General features: G+C 38.8%; 1 protein-coding gene across 1 annotated transcript in view; it reads left to right on the forward strand.

The window, feature by feature from the left end:
* Positions 1–21,909, forward strand: part of reln (reelin) — a 1,039,407-nt gene that overhangs the window by 822,971 nt on the left and 194,527 nt on the right. Inside the window, exon 56 of the mRNA XM_053500241.1 lies at positions 14,023–14,177. Within this exon, the coding sequence (XP_053356216.1) occupies positions 14,023–14,177 (155 nt within the window). The remainder of the gene's footprint in view (positions 1–14,022; positions 14,178–21,909) is intronic.

A 21,909-nucleotide genomic window follows, 5' to 3' on the forward strand; every position in this document is an offset into this window, starting at 1 on the left:
TATAAGGTAGCTAAAATAAACAGATACGCTATATAACAGTTTATACTTTGTACAAATAAAATTGTCAGCTAGTGAAATTGATCTAAACAACATTTAACCAATGTACAGTACATATTAAAAGCTCTGGTTTAGATTTTTCATATTTGTTGTGTAAAGTACTCATGTGAAAATTACCGTCACTATTGTATTTTTTAGATACAACATTTTTATGACTAAATTGTATTTTAAAACTGTGATGAGTGAAAATGTCACTTTGCGCCATCAGGCGACCATTTTACGAATTACTTTGAAATGCAACTTATTTATTTTGGACACTGTTGTTTTTACACGGCAGTGAGCGCGACAGTAATAACCATTCCAATTGGGTACCTACTGTAGGAGCAAGGTAACGTAAGGTCTGGGCAAATGTTGATAGACATTAAAATACACAACCAAGACAACAGTTCTTTATAAAGTAACAAGAATTTATTGATCTACTCTACGATACATGAACTACGCTACTTGAACACTCACACACGCACTTATGTACACATACAGTAGGTAGTCAACCAGAATGCCTATTACCGCCGTGTTTACCGTGTCCGATCAGGTGGGTGAGCTGGAATGCAATCGCAACACTGATATGTTAATGTAAAACTGATATGTAAAAGATCCAATTAGTTTTGTAGAAAGGTGTGAGGAATACTTACCCTCACATCCACTCTCTGATGGTGAGATACTGGCCACATTCCTCTCTGTACTCTCACACACTGCAAAAGACTGGTGGACAGCAAGAAAAACAGTGTCAGGAGCTGGGTGTCATTTAAATCTGCTCTGCTAAAGGCATTTCTTATCGGAGACCATGATGTCGAGGCTGAGAAGTGTCTGAGAGAGCGGCTCCAGTGTCCTGACGAAAGCATAAGGAACTTCGCCTTTCAGCACGATGTTGTGCCTAAGGTCGAAACCAGGGATGACGGAGAGGCAGATAGTGCAAGCAACACTGAGGAACTGTAATTCCCGTATTGCCAGCCTGCTGTGGAGCACAATAACCACCACTGGTGAATATTGAAACACTGATGGAGAGGGATTTTAATGCAGCTGAAGTATTTAGGCAAAGGCAGAACCCCGTTCCAACACCAAAACAGATGAAGAAGTGCAAAAGGCAGGCAGTACCTTCTCCCTCGTAACCGAAGCCCTGTGGAAGAGGATAAAGAGACTGACCGAAAAATGGCAGTCAACAAGAGGGCAGTCTTTCTCATTGGCCAATGGCTTAGTACAGGCTGCAATAGGTGAACTACATGCCCAATGCTACTTGCAAGGAGTGGAGTCTAAAGTTTGTCTTTTTATCATGAGAGATTGTAATCTTACATTTCCCTGTGTGCTAGGGCTAGATTTTCTAACGGAGGCTGGTGTACAGATTAATTTTAGCCAGCGCTCCTATACCATCCCAGGTATAGAAGGGGAATATTTTCCAGTCTGCACCTCTACTCAGCGGGGATCATTAGACCATTTACCTCGCCATGGTCTTCTCCTGTCTCCTTGCTGGTAGGGAAAAAGGATGGCGGGACCCATTTCTGTGTGGACTTCAGGGGGCTTAACAGCAAAACACCACTTGATGGCTTCCCTATGCCCCAGGTCCACGAGATCTTGGAGGCGCTCATCGGGGCTACTATGTTTAGCTCAATAGACCTGCATAGTGAATATTGGCAGGTGGAAATGCATCCCATACAGCCCCAGACTTCAGTGCAACACCGTTCCTGATTCCCCGTCATTGCGCTGGGAGGGAGACCACAAATGCCCATCTGGCGGTACACTGAGGAAATGATCTACAGTGGGGTCTGCCATGTGACTGGGGAGAGCTAGAGAAGGCCCAAAAGGCAGATGAGGCGCTATGTGCACTGTGGAGAAAAGCAAGGTTAGATCCTGACATTAAGAAAATACATAATTGCATAGTAAACCAGTTTCTCTATCGCCAGATCCCCAAACAGGCTGGGTGTAGTCTCTTCCAGCTGGTCATCCCAACGTCTCAGCAACCTTAAAATCTGCAGTACGCCTACAACAACCCTCTCAGTGGTCAGCTGAGGTGGATGAAGACCTTGAGGAGGCTTCTGGAGGTCATCTACTGGCCAGAGATATGCCAAGATGTCTGAGAATATTGCAAAAACTGTCACTTGTCAGAAATACAAACCTCGTATTATAAGCTAGCAGGTTTACTGCAAAGCACACCTGTGGTAGAACCTGTTTTTATTTTGGGGGTAGATCTCCTTTTCCCTGTTCATCCCAGCGCAACAAACATCTGCTGGTGGTCGTTGATTACTGCAGCAAATGGGTCGTGAGGTTTTCTTTAAAAACAGCCAAGGCTCACAACCTAGCCAACATCTTAACTAGGGAGATTTTCACATGGTGGGGAACACCAGCTTACCTGGTATCTGACTGAGGTCCGCAATTCACCCAGCTACTTAACACCATCTTCCAGCACTGGGGCGTGACCCAAAAGCTCACTACAGCCTACCATCCCCAAACCAACATCACTGAACGAATTAATCGAACATTAACCCACATGGAAAGAACCTATATGAGGATATATGCGCATATATGAAACCTATATGCAGTATATATGCACATATATCCTCACCTATATGAGGATATATGCACATATATCTTCACCTATATGCAGTATATATGCACATATATCCTGACCTATATGAGGATATATGCGCATATATCTTCACCTATATGCAGTATATATGCACATATATCCTGACCTATATGAGGATATATGCGCATATATCTTCACCTATATGCAGTATATATGCACATATATCCTGACCTATATGAGGATATATGCGCATATATCTTCACCTATATGCAGTATATATGCACATATATCCTGACCTATATGAGGATATATGCGCATATATCTTCACCTATATGCAGTATATATGCACATATATCCTCACCTATATGAGGATATATGCGCATATATCTTCACCTATATGCAGTATATATGCACATATATCCTGACCTATATGAGGATATATGCGCATATATCTTCACCTATATGCAGTATATATGCGCATTTATCCTCACCTATATGGGGATATATGCGCATATATCTTCACCTATATGCAGTATATATGCGCATTTATCCTCACCTATATGGGGATATATGCGCATACATGAAGCCTATATGCAGTATATATGCATATATATGATAATATATATGCTGCATATAGACAAAATTGAGGTGCATATATGTGCATATACAGGCCATATAGGTCTCCTGTATTGCTTCTTTATATCCACATATAAGCCCTATATGTACATACAAGATATGTCTCCTATATAGCTCATGGCAGGATCTGGTCATTTTAGCTCATATCTCACTTTGGCAACTGTCATACATGATGCGCTCATATTTTCTATTATCAAGGCAATAACTAAGAACTAACTAAATAAAAAACACATTTTAGAATTTCTGTCACATTATCTGCTAATGACCCGAGGCAGGACACACCCACACGCCAATCACACGGAAATCAGTCCGGCTAATTTACATACTAGGCCACGCCCCCGGACAAGGAAACTCTTCAGAATGTTCTGGAAAGTGGGAGGAGTTTACATTTACCTCAGAAGAAGACTGTGTGGCCCTGACGACGAACGGGGAGCATTTTGAAGAGAGAATCCAGGAGGACACACTGGGTAAGTTATTAAGTCTTATATAACTCTTATTCTGATAATATTAAACTAATATTAGTAAATATTTTCCTCACTTCAGCTAGCTCTTGTCAGCTTGTGTGACACATTGGCTTTCAATGCCATTTACATAGTTTAGGTAAATCATGCTATCATGCTGCCTTTCTGCATGTAGCACAAACATGATATTTCCCGGTGGCTAAGCTAATGCCTTATGGAGTTTACAGATGTTTATAAACGTTTTAATAAATAATCATTTATTATTATTATACTGTCTTATTATTTTTGTCTTTTCTAGATGCTACATTGAAGAAGTGGCCGGCAGCCACCCGAGGGCAGACAGGCACATCTATCAATTCAAAGCTCACGAAGCTGAGAAGGTCCTCAAAATATATATATGTTTTCTTCCTGTTGAGTTTTTTTGTCATATTTTTGTTCTTTTACTATTTGATTGTTCTTAAAAAAATAAAAATAATTAAATTTCTACATTTTGGGCTTTTATTTATGTTGTCTAACAGCTATGGATTTTAATAATTTTACTAATATCTAGGTAAAAATATAGGTGCATATATGCACATAGGTACATATATGCACGTATATATGTACACATATATGCACATATAATATAGGAAAACGGCCAATTTTATATATGTCACATATATGTCTATAGGTACATATATGCACGCATATATGCACGCATATATGTACATATAATATAGGAAAACGGCCAATTTTATATATGTCACATATATGTCTATAGGTACATATATGCACGCATATATGCACGCACGCATATATGTACATATATGTACATATAATATAGGAAAACGGCCAATTTTATATATGTCACATATATTAAAAACCTATATCAAACCTATATTAAAACATATATGTTTTATATAGGTTTTTTCCGTGTGGGAAAGTTCATGATCGCAGCGTTCGTCAAAGAAAATCACAAGCAGTGGGACCAATGGCTTCCTGAGTTCCGGTTTGCTATTAATACAGCCTGACAGGAAAGCACTAGTTACACCCTAGCAGAGATAGCACTGGAATGCAAGCTGAAGGGACCACTAGAGAGAATGCTGCATCGAAACATCTCACCTGATCATTCTGCCTGTGCCACAGAAGCACTGTTTCAGGTCATCCGGAGCAACGTAACCCATGCCAGAGAGTGCCAGGGGAAGTACTATAACTTCCATTCACGGTTCATGTAGTTAATTTAAAGCCATTTCATGTCGAAGTCACGCCTTCTTTCAAGGGGAGGAGGTGTAACAGGTGGTTGCCTAGTTCTGGGCTCCCGGCAACCTTTCCCATTAATTGTATAAAAGAAGGGAGGTTGCGCTAGGTAATAGCAGCCATAACACAGCTAAAATACTTTGCAAACCCGAGTGGGGATATGTTCATCTGAAGCGCATATGAGTACATGGGTTTAAATGTTTTTTTTTGGTGTAAAGACCCCGAGGCATTTATATTACCCATATTAGGCTGTGTATTTACGATATCCCTCCTGCTGCTGTGGTTATGCAGGAGGGGTTTTCTTTTCTTGTGTTTTGTCTTGTGTTCGTTTAGTGTTTATATCCCCTGGATATAAGCACGTCATTGGATGGGTTTGGGGTGTGCACGTCCTTACCATTTTTCTGATAATGGTACAAGTTTTTGTTCTAGTAACAGTAGGTAGTTTGTTAAAAATTGCATTGTTTTTAATCACTCTATACACTAATTTTTGTTAGTATTTTTATTAAATATTTGAATTTAATATTTACGTGTCACAGATGAGATTAGGTTATCAGGATGCACCATTCGGCCGGGAGAGGGGTTCTGGAATTTGACGGATTCATCGCTTACTTTAGGGTGGCCTGTTCATTCCTACAACACACATACACGGCAACATGCTCACATCCCAGTGTCCTGTAGCAAGCCAGACAACATGCTTAAGAAGCTAAATATCTGTCACAAGCAGCTTGGCATATAGTTTCTATGCAGTCTAAGACAAAATACGACTTTAAACTTAACAGCTTACACGACGGACAGAGAGAATCATTATACATCTTACCTGCAACAGTGTCTTCCATCTTCTGCGGGGATTTCACTATTACACCACATGTGCGTCTACCATATGTTGCCATAATTAATGTCCCCCTTGCTACAACAGATAGATGGGGACTATTGTACAAAAATAGGTATATCACATTTGCCCTAAAATAAATAGAACATTACACACACACAAAAAAAAAAATATATATATATATCCATAACAAAAACGGGTAGTTTTGAGAATGTTCACCTAAAATAAACTTTCAGTAAAAAAAGAAAAGAAAAATAATGAAAATTATAACAACTAAACAGGTTGTTCACAGTCAGTATGCAAAGAAACAAAACAAAAAAAAAAAACACTCTTAAACATCAGCGCATGGACGGCAAAAATCCACATAACCATGAACTCCTACTTTGCAGCTCACGTTTACCTTACAAAGTCTAAAATCTCAAGCATTCAAGAAGTACATTGTGTAAACAACCACATAACATGTAAGGCACATGAAAACACATGAAACATTTGCAAATTTAAGTGTATTCCACTTTCTAGATTTACATCTAAACAGGCCTACACCACACGTGTTGTCTTACTATCGGACATCATTGCACACAATATAACTTTACAAATATGACAACCCTTGGAAATAACACTTAAAAAATACATACAGACATGACATTTAACAAGAATATTAACAAGAAATATCATATTTACTGCTGGATGGTCTCAAATATGACAAGATTTTACAGAGAGCGTGCAGCATCTCTTGCTCACTGCATATTACACAAAATGTCTAAAAACAAGAATGCTTATGCATTTCTCTTACACATAACACACACAGCACTGTTTTGTGGCCACTTAAGGGAAAATACAGGAATAGACCTTCTATTTACCACTCACTTACACTAAGAATCGAGCTCAAATCAAATTTACAGTAGGACTGAAATTAAATATCCTTAGCTAGTAGTTCATTAAAGTTGGTTGCGAAGCTTCCTAGTCTTACTTTCAGCAAGGGGAAGTACTGTGTCAAGGAAATAGTGTGACACTGAGAGCCACAAAGTAGGCTGCACATTATAGTGGGTGTTGTACTTTTTATAGGTTTTTGTAGTTTTAAACAGTCGAACAGTGAAATAGTAAAATCAGTGCCAGTTGTGTAAAAGCTTTAAGCACAAATACAAAATTTAAGCATGGAGTTATCCTAATCAGATTGCTCCAATTACAACTGTTTAAGGCCCTATTACAGAGCTATATAGGACTGTTAATATGTTCAAAACGATTTCAAAAAGAAAGCAAAACTGGAGAAAGAATTAATTAAAGCAAAACTTTTTTTTCGCCTTAATTTAGTCATATTTAATTCCTCCCCATCACTAGAGGGCTCCCACATTAAGGCTACTACTACCACTCAGTCAGGAGGATTGGAGACTCCCACATGTTTCCTCCAAACCACGTGACACCAGCCAACCGCATCTTTTCGAACCATTGGAGGCACATAACACACTCGGAGGACAGCGCTAGTTGCTTCTTGAGCTCACAGATGGCCCTGATTTGCTGTAGAGCCGTGATTAATGGGGGAGCACCAAGTTCAAGTTGGCTTTATTGTCACTTCAACCATATACAGTTAGTACACAGTAAAACGAAACATTGTTTTTCCAGGACCAAGGTGCTACATGCAACATACATTTACAACACAAATTAACAGAAAATAAAGAGTTGCAATCATGTGATTTTAACAACCCATCCCTGCCGAACTGACGCTATCAAACTGCACTACAGAGATAAAGATGGCAGCTTAATGGACTATTCTCGGTAAGTGGTGTTTTATTTCATAAAATTTGTTTTGGGGTATTTTACAGATTATTTAGATAAGTTAGTAGTCTGTTTACCAAGTCTGGAGTTAACATTACAGTTTACTGTCAGTGTCATAAACTCACAATCTCACTCCTTTTTTCCTCAAAAGATTCCAAAAACATTACTATTATTGTCTCTATTACAAAAGTTTCAGTACCCGATGAAGAGTGTTTGTGCTCTCTGAAAATGCCTTCAGAATCTGACCGTGTGTTGTCTGCATAAATTCAGCATTTATTTATTCTTTGGTTAAGAGTTAATCTGCAGGTTATTTCTGGTAATATAATGTGATGCAGTTCATTGAGGACACATGCTGAGGATAGATGTACAGGAGCTAGCGAGCTAAAAGGTCATAACCAGGTTTTATATTTTACCCACTTGGTCGTGACTTTGCACGGTGGTGTAAGCACTTAGTGAACGAGCTGGATAAAAACACTGATGTGTTTATCAGTTAAGGAATGGGGGGAGGTGTGTGTGTGTGTGTGGGAAGGGGAGGTGTGGGGGGCTTCAGTACTAAGTAAGTTATAGTTTGGCTTTAGAGATGAAATAATGCTTATATACGAGTGTTATATCGCTTAACTTGTTTGTATGAAAAGCACATTAAATAAATTCTCGGTTAATTTAATGCAGACGATAATACAGACAGACCGTGGTTAACGCTAAAAAAGTTCAATCATTAGCACAGTTTATTTACAATCCAAAATTCCACAAAACAGTATTTAACACACTCTGTGGTGTAGGTTTACTAATATCTTTTATTTTTATTACAACTAGATATTCTGTAAAGTTATTTAGCTTTGTCTTCACTAAATTCTCCTGTTCTCTTTAAGCAGAGCTCCGCTGTGGAGGATTGGGTCAGACGGGTGACAACTGGTCTATGGAGATACTGGAGGAGCCTGAACAAGCTGTTGAGGGAGCTGTAATAGGAATAACGTCACAGTGCAACAGATTTAAAATGATGTTTGGTCAGGTCTATATTCTGAACATAGAATTGCAAAACGTCTGATACTTTGGGGGAAACAAAGACTCATTTTATAGTTTTTAAAATGGATATTTTAATATAAAAGAACCAAATAGAGACTGATAAGTAGCTAGTGTTATCCGGGTATTTTACTGACCTTTAAGCAAAATACAACATGTTTTTACCTGTTTTATACGAATTACTGTTTTACATTTGACTCGTTTTGGAAGAATACATTTTATTTTTAAAGTCATGTGTGCGTGTTTTAATTGTTGGGGGATTGTTTGTGTATTTAAAAAAACATTTACTTGAACCAACTACTTTATTGGGCAAAAAACGTTAGACGACTTTGTTTTAAATAGTTAAAGAGTTGGACTAATAATAAAAAAATATATTATTAATTATATTACTGGTCATAGAAACAAGTAAAAACAACAGTTAAACACTTTATCATATGCATCTGTGCTAGTTTGTGTTTGTGATTATGTGACCCATTATTATTTTTTCTCAGTATAAATACATTTTTGGGGTTTAAGAACTCCATCAAAAGAGCAAAAACAAATTTTGAAGGAGTGGAAGGTGAGAAACCTCAATAGAGAATACTGACTATGACATGGTGCTAATTGCTCTGTGCATGTGTGTGTTTTTTTTTTTTTTTTGACGGGGGAGGGGTTCTTTATACCTGTCTGTGTGCAAATGTGTTTGTGTTAAAGCCAACGGAGAAATGCAGGAGCGCGCACGCACGCACACACACATACACACACACACACACCCACCTCTCCATCCACAAATGCTTTAACTGTTGTCTTGTAAATCGTTGATTAAACCTATCAACACAGCAGTTCAGCAGTCCTAAACACAAGCGCAGGGTCTGTTTTTGTCCTTAACTAAAAGTCATCAATACATTAATAATTTACACAATTATAACATTGTTTATTTTGCGGAATAAGGTAATAAGTAACATTTAAAATAAAACAAATCAGAAAGTAAGTGTTTCATACATTAAAGTGCTGTGTATAACCAAGTGCCCTAACAAACATAGCAACAGTGTACAGAGTGTGTGCGCTGGGGGGGATTGGAAGGTTAATAAGGATATTTAATTTACAAGACAAAACATGGTCAGGGGAGTGAATGCACATTTCCGCTTTGCTCTTCAGTGTGCGTGTGTTTGTGTTTTAGGTTCATAGGGGTGCATTCTTGAATTCAGTTTGTCTAAATCTTTATAAACGGCAAGTTGGGAAAATCCTGTTTGAGAAAACGACAACAATTAAACACTTGATAATTTGTGTCTGTGCTATTTTGTGCTTAAGTGACCCAAATTATTTTTTTCTTAGTTTTCTTAGAACTTCATTAAAAGACAAACTTAGGAGGAGTGAAATGTGAGAATGTACTGACTCCCCCCACTACTGACTGTAAGATGGTTCTAACATCCTGCCGGCGCGCAAATGTGTAGCACACACCAGTGGCACTTTAGCCGTTAGTGCTTCAACGTTTTTTTGTAAATAGCTTATTAAACCTATGAACACAGCCGTTCAAAACAAATACCAAACATACACATGGTCTATTTTGTCCGCAAGTGAAATAAATCAATATGTTAATAATTTACACCGCGATAACATTAGTACAGAAGTATCTAATGGGACAGTGTTTATTTTGCTGAAAATTACAAAACAGCCATGTCCAATAAAACAGTGCATCTTTAATAAGCCATATTGGTTTCGAGTCAGAAGTAAAATTAATGCAAGACTGAGAACCCCCGTAAACTTGACCCTAAACAGCCACGGGCTGCCTTTAAGAATAATAGTTGATTGTTTATATATTTAGGTTTTTGTATATATTTATAATTAAATGTTTAAATGAACGTTTCAGAGCATATTATTTGTTGTGTCATCTGTTTACAACGTTGGCAGATTTTGTGATTGAGACCCATGGATTACATTAAAATATTGTTTATTAGTAGTAAGCCAGGCTTTAGTAACCTTGGACAAATTACAATATAACCCCTCTCTCATGCACACGCTATCTCTCTCACTCTCTCTTGCACACACACATACAGTACACGCACACACAAATAACACACACATTTGCGTAAAACTAAATGAAACTATAGCAAAAATATATAAGCAGTGAAAAATACAGTAGTACAGTACAATAGGTGATTCCTCTCCTGCGATAACAGATGTTAACCCTCTGGAACTGTTAAGTTATTTTAGTATTGTTTCCAAGTGTAAATGTTTATGGAAATTTAATCTGTCTATGCTGCCGCATCTTTCACAGTTGTGATAAATGATTAATGGCCCATCAGATCTTTGATGGGTGAGCGTTATGCTGGTTAAATGTCTAAAAAATATTGATCCATATGGACAGATATTCGTTCAAGATATTATGGCTATTAATTGATTTGTTATGCCAATTTTTGACTATCAGCGGAAAAAAAAACATCAGCTAAAACATAAAAAATATATAATGAAAACAAACTCAAGCAGAAGTTACATTTTAAGCTTTACTTTGCAGCAAAATATTATCTACCAGTGTATTAAACAGAAATAGATAATATGCACAGTAATGTAAAATACTGTATTTAAAATTTTTAAATGCAGCCCACATTTGTATTCTGTACCTACAATAACTGGTATTGATAAATTACAGCTGTTACTGTGTCTTTAAGGATTGCTAAGGATGTCGTGAAAAATATTGCAATAAGTAGTTTAATTAATTAATTAATCAATTAAAAATAGGATAAGCATCCTCTGTTTATTAATCTTTTTTTTTTTTTTTTACCACATCATCTATGTATGAAACTATGTTGACATAAGTTCTGTTATATTTTAAACATAGTATATGGCTGCTTGGTCACTGCAGTTAACTGAAGCAGTCAATGCTCCATCTAGCGGGATTATACAGCATTGCAACCATCTTTTTAGAATGCGCATGGGGCATTTAGGGGGCGGGGCATCATTAACTGCGTCATCGCAGGGGATCACATTCTGTCATGGTCCTGTCATGGACCTGTCATGCTTCAGGCGGCTGTTTGACGTGGCTCCCACTGTAGCTTTGCATATGCAGCGTGTGGTGTACAGTAGATGTCCATGATAGAGGGAGATTTTCTTGGCTCTCCTCACTATTTGCTGCAGTGTCTTGCAGTCCAAGATAGCCAAAATACAGTAATGCAGCTGCTCAGGATGTTCTCGATAGTTTGGTAAGTATCGAGTTTGGTATCCTTGACAATATCCACAGAAGCGCCTTTGATGTTCAGAAAAGAGCGGTCTCTATGTGTCCTCCTGAAGTCAACAACCATCTTCCTTGTTCTATTAACATTCAGAGATGGGCTGTTTTACAATTTAATACAATAAAACAATACAATTGTACAAATACAATAAAAAATGCTTTTGTTCTTAAAAATTGTCCATTTATCCTGTAAAGAGCTGGCTGTGTGTAATTACTTGGGGCAGAGGTTATGTTGTTATATATGTTATATGGCTATATGATGTTCTGGGCAATGTTCTCTTGGGAAATCTTTGGTCTTGCCATTCATGTTACTTTGACATGTAACGACTTCCTAAACATTATTTTAGACCAAATGCACACTTTATGCCAATGGTATTCCCTAATTGCAGTGGACTTGCGGAGGTCTTATGGAGTCCATGCCTTGATAGGTCGGAGGTTCTGGCAGCTCAAATGGAACATACACATTAGATGATTATTATGCAGACAGTGAACAAGCAACAGGGTGATGTGTGGCCAAGGCTCATTGATTTATGCAGAAGGTGAAGGCTGGCTCATTCAATAAAAAAACTATTCTAGCTCAAATTGTTGAAAAGCTTAAGGCTGGTCCTAATAGAACAGTGTCAGAAGACACAGTGCATCATCATTTTGGTGGCAAAACGTGGGGAACCTTTTTCATGTTAGGTGGGTGGTCAAAGTGTTAAGGCTGAACAGCATATACTCCAAGAAATAGTGTTTGCCTGTTGTAGTTCGGTTCTCCCGTAGTTTGATTATACAGTTATTTTGGTTCACTGTTAAAAAGTCCTTGTTTACTTAGCGTTTATGTGGATTGTATATGGTGGTGTCTTTACCAGCTAAAGCCAGTGGTGACAGTCCACCACAAAATAATAAATAAATGAATAAATAAATACACACAGAGATTTTTAATTATGTGCTAGACTCCCCCCACTTCCCTGTCTATCTGCACATGAGAGCACATGAACAACTAATCACATCATCTCTTGTGACTGCTTGCTTTAAACATCTTTTTCTGGTGCCAGGGGATGTGATTGGAGTTATTAGTCATGATGGCTCCTTTGCTACCACTCATTCTCAGTTATACATGTACTTTATCTTTTTACAACAGACTCACTGAACTCAGTCATCTGTATCTACTCTAATCTGTAGTACTGCATTTAATTTCGTTACCTCAGTTATGTACCACTCACAATTTGCACTGATGTCACTTTTAGTTTCTACAGTATATTTCAGTTGCACATTTCAATTTGCACTAGTCTATCCACTGAATATTCATCAATTATAATTATTTTTAAATTATCATTTTGTTTAAAGATGGGCCATTCCTACTGTTTTTATTATCCTTGAAACTGGATGCTTGAAATTTTCTTTTATCAGTAATCTATCTATCTATCTATCTAATAAAATTTGTAGGCAGTAGCATTGGGCAAATATAATCATTCATGAACAAAAATATATGTAAAAATCATGGGAAGGCAGTAAAAAAATATTATCTTACTGTGAAAAACAGAGTGAGCGACGGGAGTCGGACAGTTTTAGAACAGAATAGACAATCTAGTTATAAAGAAGCATTGGGTGTAACAATATAATTTGTTTGCTTATGATAGTTTTGTTTGAAGTGGTGGGTCTATCACAACATTGCAGTTGCAATTTCAGGTAAAGGATTGAAAAGAGGATGGCCATCATCCAAATAATATTATTTTACATAACTGAATAAATAATTCAAATGGCATGTCTTCCATGACCTCTGCTTTTTCCAAATGACCTCTGCTTTTGTAAAAAATAAATCCATTTTAAGTTTTTTTTTTCTCAAAACTGTCTTAAGTGTAGTTTAAATACTTTATACCTTATGTAGTGTATATATAAATTACCATGAGTTTTACATCCCTTCATGCAACCTCAGATTCTGCACATTACATATGTTTTTAAAATTGTACAGAAAAGTTAAAATTAAAGTATTGACATAATATCAAAACCTAGACAGCTAACTTGTGTTCACAGGGTTTTTTTTTTTTTTTTTACTTTTTTTGTGTAAATAAAGGTATTTGTTCCTTTCAAAACATGTTTGTTTTTAGACAGATGTGTTACAATGATATTTTTGTAAAATATTCCTATACATATAAACAGGACCAATATTTTGGATGTGGAATTAATAAGTAATGCTCACAAATTATCCAAAAGCATAAAAGATGTAATATTTATTTAAAATCTGTTTATACTGTTTTTTTTTTTTTTAATGCAGTTTCAATGACTACTGCTTTCACAGTAAGCGACCACTGGCTCTTCTCAGAAGACTGTTGTGTACGAAGTTTCTGCCTCTTCCCAGATGAGGTAATGGTATGTGGAAAAATGGATGGCCAAGAAGTGTATGCTGTTACACATGACATCATCCCAGACAAAGGCTGGGTCATGCAGTTTAAGGTCAGTGTATGCCTTTTTTTCAGCTTTAATGTATAATAAAAATGCTATATTATAATATTATATTATAACTTGAATATATTATATGTACTTTAATATGGCAATCCGACCAAAATCCACAACTTAGGTACAGATGGATTCTGCAAGTTATTTATTTTTTTTCCATGAATGTAATCGCAGGTAGAAAATGTGTCACACATTTCTTCTGGTGCAAATTAAAAAAATGTAGGTATGCATAATACAAAGCAGTCATAATATTCTATTGCTGTATGCTTAGTTTTTATTTATACACTGAGTTAACTGCCAAGGCATCTCACAGGGCATGTTTCCTTGAGAAATCATCTGCACTGCCAGACTGTGCCTCTGCTTGGTGCTTGACCAGAAAGAATAGGCCATGTAATTAAAGAAACCATCTGGGTATAACTGTGTTGGTAACCTTAGCCCACACCATCTATTGCAGAGGCACATGCTCCGTAACCAGGGTAAACTGGCAACCTGCAAGATAGTATTTAATTTACTTTTAAGTGAGGATCTCATCCAACTACAGCATACTTGTATTCTTCTGAGGAATGATCCAAGATGGTGGCACGGCAGTAGCACGCAGCGACTGCTCCGGACCCAAAATGCAGCTTCTTTGTTTACTTTGTGTTGTAGCACATTTATTTTACAAAGTATATATACATCGACGACACCGGTGTTCACATTTACCACCGCCAGACACTTTTAGAACGTAAAAACAAAAATATATCCTAACAACCTTTCGTCAAAACGAAACTTGACAGTTTTATTGCCCCTTTGGTTTTTAAAAAAAAAAAATTTTATGACCCTTAGGAATGTGTAGGGAGGTCTGGGGGTGTTTCCCCTACACATTCCTAGATGTCGTTTAATTCATTTTCATTCATTTATTTCCTTCACTTCATTCATTTATTTAACTATTTAAGATATCATATATGTTTTTTTTATTTACTTTTTGTAAGAATTTGTTCGGTGTGTTTTGTTTTATTTAGTAAAAATATGCTTAGTGTGTTGAACTCATTTCAAGATGTTTGTGCTTAACTATTAAGACGGGGAGATGAATTTATTACCAATGGGAGAACATGAAAACGTTTATTCAGTGTGGTAAAAACGTGCATCAATTTGAACGGCCTATAGAACTTGTTACTTAAAAAGAAGAAGAACAAGCGGAGCTTGTCCGGGGTGATTTGTACCAGAGGGTGAGAGCTCTGAATCGTTGGGAAGGATTTGAAGAAAAGCAAATTCGGCGTGAGCTTGTCCGACGTTACACGCACGCAAGGCGTGAACAGCGATGTCTCGTCTGGTACGGAATGAGCGCCGAGTTTGTCGAACGACTAAACGAAACGAAATGGTTTTCCCTTTGGGAGCTGTGATTGGCCGGATCTGCGCGTGGCGAAAAAGCCCGCCTCTGCCTCTTTTGTTTTGACGCAAAAGGTGTTTATTTTTCAGTGTTCATCTAAATCTGTTTCATCCACATTTTTAGGTAGGACAGTGCTTTTTATGTTTTTTAAAAAGTTCTCTAACACTAGAGCTGAGGTGACCGTGAGGAGTGATTAGTAATAATGAAAGAAACAAAAGTTGATCCGTGAATTATCAGTGCACTTTGTGCCATAATCATTTTGTCAGGAATGAAATGCTGAACTGATCCAACAGATCGGTTAAAGGTCTAGCTGGTTTTACATATGCTTATATATACGAGTGCCATGTGTTAAAAACCTGGTACCATACTTTTCTTGAAAAGAATAATTTTTTTTCTGTTTGTCATAGCAGGCGTTGTAATGCCACACCATCCAATGACACACCATCCATTATCAGATTAAAATGTAATGAAAGTTTAACCAGATTTTTTTTTCATGAGGAGATGAGGCTAATGTTTCATTAAATATATGTGAATACGTTTTGCCCTACTGGCACACTTAAAAGATGTTTAAAATAGTGTCCATGCTGTATGCCTTTGTTCATGGAAAGGCATGTCTTCCGGAGGTCAAGAGAGTGTCCAGGTGTGATAGGTTCTCCAACCATGCCCCCCCCCCCCCAACAACACCCCCCACCCCCTCAGATCCCCGATTTACACCCTCGGTTTCGGGTTCTAATTCAAAGGATCTGGCCTTGTGGAGTTTCTTAGTTTTACAGACGTCCTTAGTAAGATTGCGAACCAGATAAGTTTGTTAGGATGGCACCATTGTTAGATTTTATTAAAAATTTCTGCTCATCTTGCAGAACACTCGTTAACCGGGTTAATCACTATCCAAGATTTCACTGTATTTCTACTTCACATATGCTGTAACCTGTAATGACTTTGCATTTGCTTGTACCGGTTTTACTGCTAAATTGAAAATACACTTCTTCCCCTAATAAGATGAAAGTATAGGTCCTTTGCAATACTTGGCTTCTACCGCTGAGTGACGCTATATAACTACAGATCTGGCCTTTAAAAACGCATGTTTTGAGAAAAGGGATCCCGCGTGGCAAGCGGGACTGCGCGCAGCAAGGTGTGAAAATGCCCTTTATTACCTGTAGGGAGCAGTCGTGTTTCAGGCTGAAGTATTGTCGAAAATGTGTTGTGTCTCTTAGGCACCCATTGACAGCAAGCAACAGAGCTCATAAAAGTGTCAAGCTCAAACTGATATGTATTTGTTCTTCATTTTCTTCTCTCCCTCAATGATGGTACTTCTTTGACTGCGTTTTCTTATTTTAATTATTATGGTAGTCAATATTAATACGAAATAATGCTGAGAAACATTATTTTGAATTAATATTGACTACTATAATAATTACTAGCACGAGTTAATGCTGCTACTAATTTTATTCAGTTTGATTGCCATTCTTTTTACTTGGCTCTGGTAGATCAGGGGAGACGTGTTGGTCATCCTCAGCAGGCACTGGTTCATCATCACTGACCTGCTACACTTGCATCTTACACTGATGAGTGGTATGTCTTACAATGCATCAAGATGATACCCCCGAAATGTAAAATGTTCATGATAACTCACAAAAAAGGCCAATCGGTCTTTTCCTCATATAATGTTTAGGTGAAATTTCACCCATACAAGGGTGACAAATATGCAAAAAAAAAAAAAAAAAAAAAAAATCAGGAAGGGGCAAATACTTTTTTTTTTATGGCACTGCACATGTAGTCAGATTGTTCCACTGGGACTAAACTGTGGCAGGTGAAGTTATAGCACTTTCAAAATCATACTAACTACACTGATATGAATAACTTTGAATGATATAAATAGCTTTTTACCACCCTTGTGACTCAATAAGAGACAATGCAAAGAATATTTTCTAACAGCATGTAAATGATACATTTTGGCAGTATTGTCTTGCATCTTTTGAAATACATAAATAAATAAAAAATCACAATACTGCGAAAATGTCTAATTTTGCTGTCAAACTGTTTATAAGCCTGGGTCTCTGTGAGACTGGTGCTACTGGACACTGAAAATATTGTAGTTTTATATGTTGTTTGTCTTATTATTCTTTCCTTTGTTTTACAAATATGACCCAATATATGTTCGGTGAAATTTTGTTTTATGTTTGTGTATTGTGTTATATTTTTCATACTAGTAAGTAGTTTTAAAAATTTATCTCCACTTTAATGAGCCAGTGTATTATGATGTGGGATGTGGTGCGCTGCTGGATCCAGCCTTACTGTCCCTGACCTGTTATAGGCAGAATCTGTTCATTTGAAGCATTTTACAGCATTTACCTCTAAAGCGTTTTCTTATTTTCGTGTAACCTTTTCTTCTTCCTTCTTTCATTCATGAAAATTATTATTAATTTGCTCAGAAAATTTGCTGCATCGAGAAAGGATCAATATCTAAAAATTTTAAGATGCCCATGTGTGTGGACAAAGAATACAAAAGTGTATAATCTTTGATGAAATTAGCCTAATACAATATGTATATGGTTCCAATGCTGAAGTAAACATGATTTTGTTTTAGTCTATTCATTAAATACAACGCGACAGCGCACTCCGAGGTGAGGCGCACCCACAGTTACTGTAATCCCCCATCTTACCTTTCATTTACGACAGGTGTGAAGTCATCAAACCAGTTTCGCTGCTGGGGGAATTCGCAGAATCTTCATAGTTGGATTTGATACTTTGAGTGTAATTCATAAATTTAGCATAGTAAAAGTACCCTAGCATAAGTTAATATATCCCTATATGAAATAAAATTCCATATTATACACACACACATTGATTTATACACATTGTGCAGATCTTTCTCGAAAGAGAGGCGCAAACGGGGGTCTGGAGTCTCGCCCGGGAAACAATTCAGTGTAGAACCACCACTGCCTATTTTCCATCACATTACGTACTTCCTGGACCTCGGACTAAACTCCACGTCTTGCTTTTATAATGTGGAGCAAGCCCGAGATCATATTAACGGTAATTATCGCCAGCCGGAACAAATAGGCGGCTCCGTCTCTTTGCTGCCTATGCAGGGAGCCTACAGAGTGAGCGAGTAGTGATAGAAGATTTGGGCACACACCCATCACAGGCGCACGCCGTGACAGATCATCATAAGTTTCTTTAATAGTGAATAATGACCCTGGTTGTGCTGTACCACTGCTGGCAAAACCTTATGAAATATAAGTTAAACATTAAACGAATTTACAAAAATTTTATGCGTGGTTAAGCGCTGATTTTATGTACAGTAGGAAAGTAAAGAGGAGCAGTGGCAGACTGGCCATCTAGAGCACCAGGAGTTTTCCCGGTGGGCCGCTGGCCAATGTGGGCCAGCCCAGTCAGTTCGCAAATATATGTATATTTAAAAAAATGACGGTGATTGTGATTTTTTTTATTTATTTATAAAGATGCAAGACAATACTGCTAAAATATATCATTTACAGGCTGTTAGAAAATATTCTGTGCATTGTCTATTATTGAGTCACAAGGGTGCTAAAAAGCATTCATCATTCAAAGTTATTCATATCAGTGTAAAGTTAGTGTGATTTTGAAAGTGCTATAACTCCACCTGGCACAGTATTATCTCAGTGGAACAATCTGACTACATGTTCAAGTTCAAGTAGGCTTTATTGTCATTACAACCATATACAGTTAGTACACAGTGAAACGAAACAACGTTCCTCCAGGACCAAGGTGCTACATGCAACATAAATTTACAACATAAATTACCATAGACACTAAACTAGCTAACCAAGAGGCATAGTTAGCTGGCTAGCAGAGACAGGACAGAGAGACCTAACATAAATTACAACATAAATTAACAAAAACTAACTAGCTAAGTAACATTTTTATAGACAACATAAAGTGCATGTGCAAATGTGCAAACAAGAGCAACAACAAAGTGACAGTGCGCAACCACGACATAACAGAACATAAAATATGGTGTTGAGGTAGTGGGTAAACATAAACATTCCTTAAAACAGCAGCAAGAATTGAGGAATTAGTGCAAAATGTAGTCCAGTAATGATCATTGTGCAAAAGATTGTTAAAAACAGTGAAGCATTTACAGGTTGGTATGTACGATAATTTGGTGGTGTAGGTCAGTGTGTCTGCACTTTGTGTTGACTTTGTGTGTTGATTAGTCAGTCCAGTCTCAATATTTTGAGGTAGTTGAGTTAAGCTGTGTGATAATGTTTGTGTTTGTGTTTGTGTTTATCAGTCTAGTCCCTTTTTGTTGAGGAGACGGATGGCTTGTGGAAAAAAGCTGTTGCACAGTCTGGATGTGTGTGCCCGAATGCTTCGGTACCTTTTTCGAAATGGCAGGAGTGTGAAGTGTGTGTGAGAGGGGTGTGTCCGATCAGCCACAATGCTGGTGGCTTTGCGGATGCAGCGTGTGGTGTAGATGTCTTCAATAGAGGGGAGAGAGACCCCGATGATCTTCTCCGCTGTCCTCACTATCCGCTGTAGGGTTTTGCGGCCCGATATGGCACAATTCCCAAACCAGACAGTGATGCAGCCGCTCAGGATGCTCTCGATAGTTCCTCTATAGAAGGTGGTCAGGATCGGTGGTGGAAGATGGGCCTTCCTCAGTCTTCTCAGAAAGAAGAGACGCTGTTGGGCTTTCTTGTGTAGGGAGCTGGTGTTGAGGGACCAGCTGAGGTCCTTCTCTAGGTGGATTCCCACAGAGGAGCCGTTGATGCTCAGCGGAGAATGGTCGCCTCGTGTCCTCCTAAAGTCAACAACCATCTCCTTTGTCTTGTCAACATTTAGAGACAGGTTGTTGTCTTTACACCACTCCGTTAGCCTCTGCACTTCCTCTCTGTACGCTGACTCATTGTTCTTGCTAATGAGACCCACCACGGTTGTGTCATCAGCGAACTTAATGATGTGGTTCGAACTGTGTGTTGCTACACAGTCGTGAGTCAGCAGTGTGAACAGCAGGGGACTGAGCACACAGCCTTGTGGGGCCCCAGTGCTCAGTGTGGTGGTGCTGGAGGTGCAGTTCCCGATCCGTACTGACTGAGGCCTACTGGTCAGAAAGTCCAGGATCCAGTTGCAGAGGTTCCCAATCAGTTGTTGGGGGATGATAGTGTTGAATGCTGAGTGCTGAGCTGAAATCTATGTACAGCATTCGAACATATGTGTCCTTCTTGTCAAGGTGTGTGAGGGCAAGATGGAGTGTAGTGGAGATGGCGTCGTTCGTTGAGCGGTTAGGACGGTACGCAAATTGCAGTGGGTCCAGTGAGGAGGGCAGCAGGGTCTTTATGTGTCTCATGACGAGCCGCTCGAAGCACTTCATGATGGTGGGTGTGAGTGCCACGGGACGGTAGTCATTGAGACAGGACACAGTAGACTTCTTGGGCACGGGGACGATGGTGGTGGCCTTGAAGCACGTGGGAACGACGGCGCTGCTCAGAGAGATGTTAAAGATGTCGGTGAGAACATCTGCCAGCTGTTCAGCACATTCTCTGAGCACTCTGCCTGGGATGTTGTCTGGTCCAGCAGCTTTACGTGGGTTGACTCTGAGTAGAGTTTTCCTCACCTCAGCTGTAGTGAGACACAGCACCTGGTCAGTCGGAGGAGGGGTGGTCTTCCTCGCCGCCACGTCGTTCTGCCTGTCAAACCGAGCATAAAAGTTGTTCAGCGCATCTGAGAGGGAGCCGTCACTGTCACAGGCAGGTGATGTCGTCCTGTAGTTTGTGATGGCTTGTAAGCCCTGCCACATGCGCCGTGTGTCGCCGTTGTCTCTGAAGTGATTGTGGATTTTCTGGGCGTGTGCGCGCTTTGCCTCTCTGATGGCCCGAGAAAGTTTGGCCCCCTCTGTTCTGAGGGCCACCTTGTCTCCCGCTTTGAAGGCAGAGTCTCTGGTCCTCAGAAGTGCACGCACTTCCGCAGTAATCCACGGTTTCTGGTTGGGTCGTGAGATGATGTTCTTGGAGACAGTGACGTCATCGGTGCACTTGTTGATGTAGCTGGTCACTGATGACGTGTACTCCTCCAAGTCAGTGAAGTCGCCGTAAGTTGCAGCCTCCCTAAACATGTTCCAGGCAGTGCACTCGAAACAATCCTGAAGAGCAGAGATGGCTCCTGCTGGCCAGGTTCTCACCTGCTGCAGAACCGGTTTTGAGCGCCTGACGAGTGGTCTGTATGCTGGAATTAGCATAACAGAGATGTGGTCTGGGTAGCCGAGGTGGGGGCGGGGCTCTGCCCGATATGCGCCGGGGATGTTTGTGTAAACAAAATCCAGCGTGTTTTTCCCTCTCGTTGCAAAGTCCACATACTGATGGAATCTAGGAAGCACTG

This window comes from Clarias gariepinus, chromosome 7, assembly GCF_024256425.1.
Source record: "Clarias gariepinus isolate MV-2021 ecotype Netherlands chromosome 7, CGAR_prim_01v2, whole genome shotgun sequence".
Classification (NCBI taxonomy): Eukaryota; Metazoa; Chordata; class Actinopteri; order Siluriformes; family Clariidae; genus Clarias; species Clarias gariepinus.